Source organism: Thalassophryne amazonica, chromosome 3 (assembly GCF_902500255.1).
Source record: "Thalassophryne amazonica chromosome 3, fThaAma1.1, whole genome shotgun sequence".
NCBI classification, from domain to species: Eukaryota; Metazoa; Chordata; class Actinopteri; order Batrachoidiformes; family Batrachoididae; genus Thalassophryne; species Thalassophryne amazonica.
The window spans coordinates 62,691,672-62,705,596 of NC_047105.1; the positions used below are offsets into that span (position 1 = coordinate 62,691,672).

The 13,925-nt window shown below is 42.3% G+C and overlaps 1 protein-coding gene across 11 annotated transcripts in view; it reads left to right on the forward strand.

Moving 5' to 3' along the window:
- The window catches only part of cacna1da (calcium channel, voltage-dependent, L type, alpha 1D subunit, a), a 274,993-nt gene that overhangs the window by 3,223 nt on the left and 257,845 nt on the right, over positions 1–13,925 (forward strand). For all 11 annotated transcript variants that reach the window (XM_034166498.1, XM_034166497.1, XM_034166500.1 and 8 more), the window contains 2 exons: positions 2,261–2,693; positions 6,769–6,874. In XM_034166498.1, the coding sequence (XP_034022389.1) occupies positions 2,407–2,693; positions 6,769–6,874 (393 nt within the window). In that variant the 5' untranslated portion in view covers positions 2,261–2,406. The remainder of the gene's footprint in view (positions 1–2,260; positions 2,694–6,768; positions 6,875–13,925) is intronic.

The window sequence follows — 13,925 nt, forward strand, 5'->3', positions numbered from 1 at the left end:
AGATCCTTTTGAACATATCTGTTTTCTTAAAGGTTTGATTGGTTGATTACATATTTGCCTTAATGAGCAATTGAACAGGTGTACCTAATAAAGTGGCTGGTTAGTGTGTAACACAGATGTCTGACATAAAAACAGTCAATTATATGTGTGCACACACATAATTCTGGTGCTTTGAAGATGTTTGACATGAAACCCCAACTTATCTTTAAAGGGGATATACAAAAAGGTAGCTATAAAACTCTTTCCACGCTAGTCATTAGTCAGGGGACTTGACCTGAGAATGACCTCTTTAAATGACTGAATCAGATGATCCAGCTTGGTACTATTACCCAGATTAGGATCACTAAAATTTTTTAGGGTTCTTCGAGCTGATCTTTTTCAGTGCGGGTTGCAGTAAATATTTTCTGTGGTTGCAGGCATTAGACTAGTGCATATGAGAATCCATTTCTACCATTATGTCATATCTTGACAGCTTTGAGTTCATTCATCCCCCATCCCCATACTGCCTTTGAGGTCTTTGGTGAAATCACACCCGAGCAGTGCATCTCTTATATAGCGCTTCAGGTCCCTAACATATTTAGATATACGTATTCATCCCTTTCATATGGTGTAAAGATCAGATTTTGAGCTGTATCAGGGTTCTAGCTAGGATAAAATTTTAGCGTAGTGGTAATGTCGAGAGAGCGTAGTGACTGAGGGGGGGATTGTGCGGGGGGGCTTTTGAAAATTGAAGCTAAAAATTGGCCATTTTAGGGTTACTCAAAGGGGAAAAGCCAGGTACGACAGCCCAAGTCCCTTCATCATGTCCATAAGGCTGGGGAAGTTTGTTGAGTGGGCAATCTCATTCTGGGTTAGCCAGTACATGGACCTCAGTGAGGCAGTCGGAGTCCATGGACATTTTTAAGTCAAGACGTGCAGTAGTATTTATTTTGTTATGTTTTATTCTTTTGCTTCTGTTTTTAATTAGGTATTAGAATTTTTTTTTATATTTATTTATTTATTTTAATTTTTTATGTTGAACTGTTCTGTGTGAGGCACCTTGAGATGGCTTTTGTTTTAATTTGGTGCTTTATAAGCTGATTAAATTGAAATTGAACAACATTCTATTGAGTCTTAAAGTAAGTAAATATGAAATTGGTTACTGGATCCTTAAACTCTGGACATAATAAACTCTACATGGTGGATCCTTGATCTCTTGACATAAACAGAAATAAAATCTGTTAGTTTTTGTCAAAAGCATTTCCTTTCAGACATTATTATTGGCATGAATGTCTTTCCATACCTATAAGCTGAGCTCTTGCAGATGTGCTGCACGTCAGGTTCATAAAGAATGCAGGACATCTCATTTTGGGAGGAAAAAGTCGATTGTAGTTTATTGTCTGTATTGCAGTGTTTGTAAAGAGGTGTCATTTTATTTAAAGCGGCAATTTGTTTTGAAGTTAATAATTCAGACCAGACTCTGTCTCAGCAGAGAGCCGCGCAGTGTTTGGAGCTGTGCAAATGGAACAGAGGACGATTCTCGTTTGTTGACTGCAACAAGACAAGAGTTCCAGTTAGTGACTTTAATACACACAAAAGTGACTCATGATATTTTAATGGCTTTGAGAGGGGTTAAGAAACAGACTTACCGCTTCTGAAGAGCAGCAAATCTAAGAGCCACGAGCCATTGAATCGAAGCATTGCTTCATTGATTCACGCTTCAAACTGGAGTCGCGCTGCAGAAACGGTTGATTACAGACCCGTTACGCTGTATTGAAAATAAGCTTAACGGGCAGTAACGAAAGTTTGCGCTAGCTAGAACCCTGTGTATTATTAACCTGAACAAAGAATAAACATCCATCTGTGTATGTGTGAAGATTCTCAGTCGTACTCCCAATATCTGAAGGGTATTCAACTGCATTGAGTGCAGCTGGTCTGCTTTGTGTCAGCCTGATTCCGTCAGATCTCAGAAGTTAAGTAGTGCCACATCTGGTCACTACTTGGATGGGAGACCTCTTTGGAACACCAGTGGCTGTATGTGTTTTTCCGGGTGAAACTGGAGTTGCATCAGGAAGGGCATCCGGCATAAAACTTATACCAATTACCAATGCGGATCTGGCTGTATCCGCTGTGGCAACCCCGTCCCGAGATGGGAGCAGCTGAAATCACAACACACACATTCAACTGCATTGAGTCAGCTCAAATTTATAATGTATTTTTTTATGGGTGCAAAAAGTTTATAATGTAGGGATCTTAACTGTTTGCTTCTTTTGTTTCCTAGAGGCAAATAATGCCAGCAGAACCAGAGTCTCCCCCCCTGGTATCCTACCAGCTCCTCAGTTGGACTATTCTGCCCTTCTCCAGCTTTGTTGTATACCCTGGCAGATCCATGCTGCTGGATGCCCCTCAAAGAGATACGCCCGCACCATGAGCGCCAACGGGCCTGCCCCAGACCCTGTTCCTGTGGCTCCAGAACCACTTCCCACCACAAACCCTGCTACTGCTCCAGCCTCAGCTCCTGTGGCACCGCCTGCTGCTCCTGCCCCACCGACCACTGCCATCCCGGTAGGCGCGTTGGCTCAGAAGAAGCGGCAGCAGTATGCTAAAAGCAAGAAACAAGGCAGTAATGCCAACAGCAGGCCACCTCGAGCTTTGTTCTGCCTCAACCTTAACAACCCAATACGCAGGGCCTGTATCAGCCTGGTGGAGTGGAAGTATCCTTCACAAGTGTTTATGTGTTGGTATTTGACTAAAGAGCTATACTTCATTGTAGATGTAAAATCTGGCAGTTATGTGTGACACCACCACCTGGAAACCACCTGGACAACTGAGAGCCTACACAGAAACATTGTGACACCATGTGTTTATATTAGTGCTGTCAGGCAATTAAAAATTTAATCTAATTAATTTGCAATTAATTAATCTTAATGAATCACATTTAATCACATATATTTTTTTTAATATTACCCCTCAAATCACAAAACACATATACAGGCTCTCAGAAACAAATACTCTTAAAAATAATTACACAAATATTATAATGTATGAAAAATAAGTTGTGCAATGAACTTTGCAAAATATGCAGCATCGTGACATAGTGAGCATTATTATCACTTTACAGAGGTGTTGCTAGGCCGGTAGCGTAGATTTACATCGACGCTACCTGGCTATACCCGCCCGCTGTGCGTAAACAAATGACGTCATAGCCCGCGCACAGCCCAAGAACTGTACGCAGAGGGAAAAAAACTAAAAAGGTGAGAAGTGTGTGTTGGTCCCAATATGGATATTCCGGGTGATTTTCTCATGGATAGTACGGCAATGAACAGCAGCCAGAACAGCCAGCTTGATGAGGACGCACTGCCAAATTCGGAGAGCAGCGCGCACCAGCCGACACGACAAAAGTTAAAGTGAGCCAACTATTTATGTACGCGTTACGTGTTGTGTATCTCAGTAAAAAGTGATAATAATGGAAATAGCATGCTGTTGTCGTGCGGTATGCATTTTCTGAGTCCTGACGTCAATGCCGTCGCCCGCAATGACAGATACGAGGGCAAGTATCTGTCGTTTTGGGAGACTGGGCATGGATGTCGGGCCTCTGAAAATGCATACCACCCTCCAAAAGCATGTTATTGTATTATTATTAATTGCTGCACTACAAAATGTACGAGGGCTGTCAATAAAGTAACGGTCCTTTTTATTTTTTTCAAAAACTATATGGATTTCATTCATATGTTTTTACGTCAGACATGCTTGAACCCTCGTGTGCATGCGTGAGTTTTTCCACGCCTGTCGGTGACGTCATTCGCCTGTGAGCACTCCTTGTGGGAGGAGTCGTCCAGCCCCTCGTCGGAATTCCTTTGTCTGAGAAGTTGCTGAGAGACTGGCGCGTTGTTTGATCAGAATTTTTTCTAAACCTGTGAGACACATCGAAGTGGACACGGTTCGAAAAATTAAGCTGGTTTTCAGTGAAAATTTTAACGGCTGATGAGAGATTTTGAGGTGATTCTGTCGCTTTAAGGACTTCCCACGGTGCGAGACGTCGCGCAGCGCTCTCAGCCACCGTCGTCAGCCTGTTCAAGCTGAAAACCTCCACATTTCAGGTTCTATTGATCCAGGACGTCGTGAGAGAACAGAGAAGTTTCAGAAGAAGTCGGTTTCAGCATTTTATCCGGATATTCCACTGTTAAAGGAGATTTTTTTAATGAAAGACGTGCGGACGGGTCCGCGCGTCGGGACGCAGCCGCCGCGACGCTCCGCCACAGGAAAAACACCTCTGTTGAAAGCCTTAAGGACAAGTTGGAACATGTCCTGCCTGTTAAACAATTTCTCATATACTCACTCCACTGAAAGCCATCAAAAGCCGCCTGGATTTTACAAATGGTTATCAACACAGAGGTGTTTTTCCTGTGCCGCCGCACCGCGTTGGCTGCGTCCCGACGCGCGGACTCGTCCGCACGTCTTTCATTAAAAAAATCTCCTTTAACAGTGGAATATCCGGATAAAATGCTGAAACCGACTTCTTCTGAAACTTCTCTGTTCTCTCACGACGTCCTGGATCAATAGAGCCTGAAATGTGGAGGTTTTCAGCTTGAAACAGGCTGACGACGGCGCCTGAGAGCGCTGAGCGACGTCTCGCACCGTGGGAAGTCCTTAAAGCGACAGTATCACCTCAAAATCTCTCATCAGCCGTTAAAATTTTCACTGAAAACCAGCTTAATTTTTCGAACCGTGTCCACTTCGATGTGTCTCACAGGTTTAGAAAAAATTTTGATCAAACAACGCGCCAGTCTCTCAGCAACTTCTCAGACAAAGGAATTCCGACGAGGGGCTGGACGACTCCTCCCACAAGGAGTGCTCACAGGCGAATGACGTCACCGACAGGCGTGGAAAAACTCACGCATGCGCACGGGGGTTCAAGCATGTCTGACGGAAAAACATATGAATGAAATCCATATAGTTTTTGAAAAAAATAAAAAGGATCCTTACTTTATTGACAGCCCTCGTATTTTTAAAAATTTTTATCAGTTGAATTTAGATGGTGTGTGTGATGTTGTAATTTTCACTTTATATATTGGTTCTTTTTTGTAATTTTGGAATACAGCTTTAATCCTGGGCTATGGAGAAAGTATGTGTGTGTTTTTGGGGAGGGGGCTTTTAATAATCTGAGGTAAAATTGGAGGATCTGAGGTGGGTTATTTCTGTTACATATGGCACAGATGTGTTAAATTCTGCTTAAATCAAGAGAATATCTGAAAACACTCAGAATTGTGTGACTTTAGAGATGTTGAACATTTAAATGGCGAACACTTGAAAATGTAAAAGACAGATTAAAAAATGACTGTTGCTGCCATGTCACCTTTAAATTTACAGTAATGCTAAAGGACAAACAGAAGGAGGAGCAGATGGATGGACACAGACAGATGTTGGTGGAAAAAATAGGTCAAAATCAGGAATATGGCCTTGAAAGTCTTGGGGACCTATCTTTACAACCTGTGACTTAAGGTTTAAAAAACATAGCACAAGTGCATTTGAGGTGTGTCCAACTCCACTCTGCTATTTACACAGTATGTGATCTGAGAACAAAGTAAGGCACAAAGTCGTTGTATTTCATCACTTAATGTTGGGAATGTGTTGGGCAATAACATAAAATAAACCAATCACAGTGTCACCTGTCATTGCCTCTAAGACCCAAGTGCACCAGCAACTGTCACATTGCTGTTTAGTTGGTGAATGCAGAATGAGAGGTTTTCTGGTGAGGAAAGGTTTCTATGTACAAAGTATGGGTGCAGGAGCAACAGTCATCCACCACAACTTCCTGAGGTGAAGCATTTGAGTTCCTCCTGGGACACCTCCTCATCCTCCTCCAACCACCCGTTCTCCCATGTATCCCGGTGGCCCCCCAGGAGCAGATAGATCAAAGAATTTGGACATTTAAGAAGAAGAAGAAAAAATCTGAACAACTGATCAAATAATTAACTAGCTGTTGCAGCTCTAGTTTATCATTTTATATTTGTACCAGAATTCACTGGCTCAAACACTTTGAAGAATCAGGAAATTAATATTTCTTTTAATGTCCTGCTGTTAGTGAACCTGGAATGCATATTGTACAGATAAACAGATTTCAGTGGCTGGCGTCACAGCATCGAGTTTGTCTGTTGGGTTCCAGTTAGAAAATGATGTCAAACCAAAGTGCAGAAATATGTTTCTCCCACCAAAGACAGAGTGAATGTCACTGTGTCCTGATTCCTAAAATACTGGCGGGGTACGTGCATCAAGTGACTCAACACTGGCACAACACAGCTGTGTAGCAGTCTGGTGGGTTTGATGATTTAGCAGATGCTGCCATTGCAAAAAATCATCAGATGTTATTAGAGATTTCCAAACATGATTTGCAGAGACTCATTTCACAGTTTGCCTTTGTTTGAAATAACCAGGGATTTTACAATCACTAAAAGTCATCTGTACTGTAGCTATTACAATAATGCACACTGATAATTTAGTTAGACCCTTTTAAATGTCAATGTTATTAAAATGGACATTTAAGGAATTTATGGTGAATATGCGTAGTGGTTGATGAAATCTAAACTGAAAGTATCCCAAAAAAATCTTGATTAGGGAACTTTTCATGTTATGTTAGTATTTTCACATGATTTTTTTTTGTTTGTTTGTTTATGGAGGTATGAGAATTAGTTTAATTACAAACATACATTTTTTAAAGTGAATGAACTGAATGTTTTGTGATAGTAATTTCATTACTTTCTGTAATTTCCTTAACTTTTCTCCACTCAGGCCATTTGATATCTTTATATTAATTGCTATTTTTGCCAACTGCATGGCCTTAGCTATCTATGTCCCCTTCCCTGAAGATGATTCCAACTCCACAAATCATGACCTGGTGAGTGTCTTGTACATTTATTTCTTATATATTGTGTCAGTGGTCAGCTGTGCACTTTTAGTGGTTAGAACTGGCTTTGCTCTGCGTGATAGTCAGGAAGACTGATTACATTCACATTGTCATATTCCTGCTGCGTGGCTTGTAAATGGTTGTTGTTGAAATTAATTGACAAATGTTAATTCTGAAATGTTTTTGAAATGTGTGTCTGCGGGACTGGCATTGGACAACCAGTATATAGGCCAGGGTTTGCTTGCTGGGAATGCGCTTCAGACTACGTATCTGTCTTTGTGCAAGATGCTTGATCTGCATCATCCCTATCCACTCAACTGTAAATGGGTTTTGGCATTGCTTGGGGGCATAAATGGACTGCAATGGACTATTAACCTGTCTGGAGGGAGTTGTAGACTCTTATCCCCTTCTTCCTACAGTATCCAGTGACAAGCAACTGTCCAATGGACTTCAGGGCTTGTGTTGGGCTAAAGAAAGGAAGACTTTTGCACACCACTCCAAAACAAAACCAAAGAACCCCTAAACATAATCACGATGTTCCTAAAAATAAAAATGGGCCTCCAGTCAGATATTGAAGATGGTGTCCAATATGGCCACCAAAATCTAATATTCTGTTTTATATAATGGCTGAGTGGACCTTGTCATTTGATTGGTGCTTTGTATGTCACGTGACATCGATTATTCATCCCATTTGTATTGCATTGCATTTAGTGTGCAATTTGGTTCAATTTAGCATGCAAATTTGGTTCCATACGTTTGTACCATTGCACGCTGTGACCTCCGCCCACTAGTGGGGGTGGCGTTTAGCTAAACATGGCGGAGTTTGTTTTTCTGATGGATGAAGATTTGAAGGAGCTAATTGACAATGCTAATTCTTCTAACACACACACACACACACAAAAACAAATCGACTGCGCTGTAAGCCGTCTGGAGGCATGAAGCGCTGTTAAAATGAAGTTAGGACGAAAAGATGGACTAATTTCTGACATGATTTTTCGCTGGACCGAGGAAGTACACAAAGCCTTTTTCTTGGAAGTACACAACTCCTATTTAAAGTTCGTGTTGGACTGTTGATGTCAAAGCACCAGTGACGAACACCAAAATGTAAGTCAATTTTCTGTTGTTTATAAGGATCTATTTTAGCCATTGTTTCTAAGGATCTATTTTAGCTGTTTTATAAAACAAATAATGAATGTTTTTCATTCTTTCAATGGAACAAATATTCAGTTCGGTGAAACATTCGTACCATTCAACTCATAAACATTCATTATTTGTATAATTAGGGCCCGAGTAGGCAACGTCCTACGAGGACCCTATTGTAATTGCGCTGTTTATTATTATTATTATTTATTATTGTTATTATTAGGGCCAGAGTAGGCAACGTCCTACGAGGACCCTATTGTAATTGCGCTGTTTATTATTAATATTAGGGCCCGAGTAGGCAACGTCCTACGAGGACCCTATTGTAATTGTGCTGTTTATTATTATTTATTATTATTCTCACTCTTGAAATCGAAATTTCGGCCTCTTCCCATGCTCAAAAACTCACCAAACTTTCCAAAGTTGTCCGGCCGGATCCGAAATTCGATATTTTAGGGGCGTCGCACATGGTCGCAGAAAAATCGCGAAATAGCGCCCCCTAGAAATGATCAAAAACCTCTCCTCATTGGGCTTTTTTCATCGTAGCCTCACGAAATTCGGTACACATATTTACCATGCCAGGATGCATGAAAAAGTCTCTTACTGTCATGGTGAAATATTGACAGGAAGTCGGCCATTTTGATTTTAAGTTTCGATTTTGAGCAAATTTTTGCCATTTTTGGCCATTTCCATTACTTACATTTGAACGAACTCGTCCTAGGGATTTCATCCGATTGTCTTCAAATTTGGTCAAAATCATCACAACACAATGGTGATCAAAAGTTATCAAAGATTCTAATTAAGTCAAAAGGCGTGGCTGCTAGGGGTCGTCAAACTTTGGTGAGCTTTTCGGAGCACGCCATTTCACTTCGAACGGCTGTCACGCCCACATACTTCATCGTAGATCCTTCAAACTTGCTGAACATGATGAGGGCTCCGCCCTGAACGTCTACATATCTTAAGTTCCCACCTGCGCCATAGCGCCCCCCGGTGGTGGCGGGAAATGTCCTATTTTTACTTTAAGAGGTCCTGATGTCACATGCTTAACCCAATCAACTTCATTCCACTTCCAAAACATGCAGAACAAATTGGTGAACGTAGGCGATGAACGCCGTGAAGTTACGAGTAACGACGTCCGTGTGGTGGCGTGCCGAATATTGCCCATTCGCCATGAAATTACGTTCTTCCTTTTGACGGCTTTAATTTTGTCACATCATCATGAAAATTGATACACAGGTCGAGCACGACAACCTCTTACAATTCATAGGGGCGTCGCCCATGGGCGGGGCAAAATGCCTCAATAGCGCCCCCTTGAACTTTCAGAAACCCCTCCCCATAGGGTTTTTTTTGGAGTAGGGAGATGAAAATTGGTACACATGTGTGACTTGCATAGCCATACAAAAAAGTCTCTTGCACCATGGGTCTACTCTAAACAGGAAGTCGGCCATTTTGAATTTTCTTCTCATTTTGGCGTGATTTATACATGTTGTATTTGAACGAACTCCTCCTAGGGATTTTGTCTAATGTACTTCAAATTTCTTCCACATCACCCACAGACGATACTGACCAAAAGTTATCGAAAGCTTTTCTTTATGTCGAAGGGTGTGGCCGGTATGGCGCCGCCATTTTGACCCTTCGCCATGGAACATTATACTTAAACAGGTCCTGATGTCACATACTTAACACCATCAACTTCCTTCCACTTCTAAAACATGCTGAACAACTTGGTGAACATAAGCGATGATCACCATGAACTTACGAGTAACGGCTTCTGTGTGGTGGCGTACCGAATATCGCCCTTTCGCCATGACATTACGTTCTTCCTTTTGATGGCTTTAATTTTGTCATATCATCATGAAAATTGATGCACAGGTCAAGCATGACAACCTCTTACAATTCATAGGGGCGTTGCCCGTGGGCGGGGCAAAATGACTCAATAGCGCCCCCTTGAAACTTTCAAAAACCCCTCCCCATAGGGGTTTTTTTGTACTAGGGAGATGAAAATTGGTACACATGTCTGACGTGCATAGATGTACAAAAAAGTCTCTTGCACCATTTGTCTACTCCAAACAGGAAGTCGGCCATTTTTAATTTCTTGTCATTTTGCCATCATTTCCTCACGTTGTATTTGAATGAACTCCTCCTAGGGATTTTGTCCAATGCACTTCAAATTTCTTTGACAACATCCAAAGTTGATACTGACCAAAAGTTATCGTAAGCTTTTCTCTATGTTGAAGGGTGTGGCCGCTATGGTGCCGCCATTTTGACCCTTTGCCATGGAACATCAAGTCATGATAACTCCTTCATGCTTTGCCTGATTGACTTGAAACTTCACATGTATGACGACGGTTGGCCCCTGAACACACCCGGCCCCTCTGTTTGTACACTGAGCGCCCCCTAGTGGATGAACAATCAACATGTCATAACTCCTTGATGCACTGTGTGATTTGTTTAAAATTTTAACTGTGATGAGTGGTTGCCCCCTGCATGCACATGGCCACATGTGCTCACAAGGGCACCCACTGGCCTGGGTAGGCGGTTGCGCGGAACGAGGGCCCGTATATGACTGCTTGCAGTCCTAGTTATTCACTGTATTTATGTTGCTAGGATACATTCTGTGGGGCATTTTAATGGAAAACAATCATTTGGCATCCATTTTTGGCCACCGATTTGAACTTTAAAATCCTACGAATGAAATTACTTAGGAACACATTTATTTTTTGTGACTTAAACCTTTCTTCTCATTTCATATTTTTATTCTCATTGTGTTATTTTGATGCAGTTTAAAGGGAAAAAAACTCCAAACTTCCGTGGTCATTTTAGACACCATATTTTTTTGTTTGGGTGGGGAGGTGGAGGGGGGACATCCTGTTTATATTTTTGGGGTCATCTAAGGAACCTAAAAAGTTGGTGTAGTTTAGTTAAGACGGGCACAGGGTGTGGTCCCCACACCCCTTCTAATTGTGTTACTGTTTTTACATGAAGTTTAAACATGTTAAGAATGTGCCTCTTTTCATCTTATTCTAGATTCCATGATAATGTTTAATTGTGCTGCATTTTCAAATCTATACAGCACTGCAGTAAGCTTTTACTGTTTGTTCAGCACAGTGCTTTGTTGTGCATGTTTGAGGTACCTGCTTTGCCTACACAGAGAAACATCTTCATTGGTAGTTTATCATGCCACAGTTTTCTTGTGCAGAGTCTTTGTACAGCTTTCTATTTTTGGAATTTCTTCGCACCACTCTGTGCACCTTTTGCATTTATGTCTGGTTGATGAATTATGGGTGATGTAGTGTTGTAAGCATTGTTCCACAGCTGAGGAAGAGTGCGCTCACCCAAAGCTAGACAACGTGCAGGAACACGGTCCCTACGTGAGCAAAATGTAACTGCAATGTTCACTGACTCATGAGCAGGTTTTGTGTCTGCAGATGTTTGACTAATCTCAGAGGCTTTATCTAAGAACACAAAGACAGTAGCGATAGCTTACCTGCCTAATGGAAAAGGCAGCGTGCTCCTCCCGCTGTGACTTCTGAAGGGTGACCTCGAGCATTTGTTTACACTTTGGTGGTACATCAGAGGAAAGCAGGGCATTTTTGACCATCAAAAATGTAGCTAGATTTGTAGATTTTATTAAAATCTTTTTTTTTATTTAACCAAATTAACCAATTTGTTCAAAATGTGATGCACTGTTCTGAAGGAATCAAAACGCTAAGGGCTGGATCTTCCATCTGGTGCAAAGGAGCACACACCATGCAAAATTGGTACTTTTCACCTGAGTCATCTGTGTACCAGACGCAGTGCTGATGCATTAGTATCACCTGTGGTCAAAAAGCAGTTGCGTCATAGACTGGAAAAAACTTAATCTGAAGTTCAATGCAGTGTTTGTTTGCTGATCAAAGGATGTGATAGGCAGAATGCATCACAAAGGCACTGTCATGACGCTTAAAAATGAATAACTAAGAGGGCAGCGTAGTCTTGTTTGAACCCCTGCGTGATATCGCGAGATTTGATGACATCTGGGGACAGCCAGCACAAACACGGCAGAGAATCCCTGGTCAGAATGTGGGAGTTTCAGCACAAACCATTCAGCCCGGCTTGGTAAACTTAAAAGCATACTCGCTGTCATCTAGCGGATGTGCCGGTTTAAGACGTGCCGGTTAGGGCCCCTTCACACATAACACGATTGAAGCCGGCTAGCGCATGAAGGAGGAATTGCAAGGCACTCATGAAAATCGGAGCCGCCTCCAATGCTTCGATAACAGATAATCAGCTAACTGAAAAGTTATCTTTTATGAAGCTAAACTGATAAACCATCCAAAAATTTATGGGAAGCTACAGCTAACCGATAACTTCCAGTATTGTGTCCGGTACACTTGCAACTACTAACAAGCTGATTTTGAGTTTTAACACCACGATCGCTTTTGGTAGCATCAAAGGCGACCATTAGGGAAGGGTATAGAGAACCGGTTCCTTTCGTGTATCGTTAAAGGTGCGTTTACACATAAGCAAGACACGTTACAAATGTCATTTTTCTGTCATTTGTGACACATTCCTGATATTCTTAATGTGACTTAATGCATCTGAATAGGTTTCTTAATAGTGCGTGATATTCTTGATATTCGTGGAGCATGTTTTTGCCTGTCAAAAAATCTTCCACGAATGTCACACACCACCCTCATTTCGTCTCACGTTGTGGAGGTCGCAACTGAGCATATTGATCCGCCTTGATGAGTATTGATACTTAATAAAACGTGACAACGTTTGTAGTGGTTCCTGTGATGGTTCTTGGAGCCCAAACTGTCACGTGTTATTACGAAGTGACACGGAAACTGTCAAGTTTTGACACGACTTGTAACGCGGCGTCACATTTCACTGCGCGCCACGACGAATCAGTTTTCTGTCACGTGCGCACAATTAAACTCGGCTCCAAATGTCGTTCCACAGTTCCTGCTGAAGCTCCTCAGGGCGCTCCTGCAGGTGTTCCACCTGCTGTTGTAACCGATGAGCGGGAGAACGAGTCTGAGCCAGAGGAGCGAGAGGAGACTCACGTGCAGCCGGACATCTCTGCACCTCCTCCAGTCCGGCGGAGGAAGGAGCGCGTGCACAATTAAACCGTGCTGCATCGCATTTAGTTTGATTGCTGACACCAAGTCGGCTAAAAGTCAAATTTCAGTGCTCTTCAGCGTGCTCCTGCAGGTGTTCCACTTGCTGCATGTGCCTGATGTTTGGGAAAATGCGCCAGATGAGAGCCGCATGAAGCCACACATCTGGCGCTGTCCTCCTCCTCCTCTCTGCGCCACTCCATGGCACAGAGCCCAACTACGCATGCAGTCACAAAGTTCTTCTGAAAAACTGGAGCGATCTGAATTCGGTTGGATGAATATGGGTGTGTGTGTGTGTGTGTAGACAATTCACCTCGTTCACAACATGACAGAACTTGACGATGCGTTGTTACACGCAATACTGCGTAACAACGCGGAACACTATTCTTGACCGTGCGTAATGGTTCCTGATAATTCTCCAGCAACATGTGCCATTAATCGTAACGTGTGGTAACAGGTTGCAGCAGTTCCTGAGGACACCTGACACCTCTGCCCCGAATAATCACATTCGTGATCAGCGGGCAAGAATGTGTACTTCGTGGCATTCGTGACTTGTCGTCGTTATGTGTAAACGCAGCATTAGAAATGATTCGATCCACCGACATCAATAACCTTTTTGCTTAATGATTCCCTTATCGGTCCTTCAGAGTGGTTGTTGTTTTTGGGGGTGTTTGTCAGGAAAATGATACTTTCTCTACATTGATTACAGACCCTGCTGCGGGTCTGTAATGAACTTTTCTGCAGCGCTGCTTTGCTTTGAACCTTGAACCAATCGAAGCAGTGATTCGCAGATCGAAGCA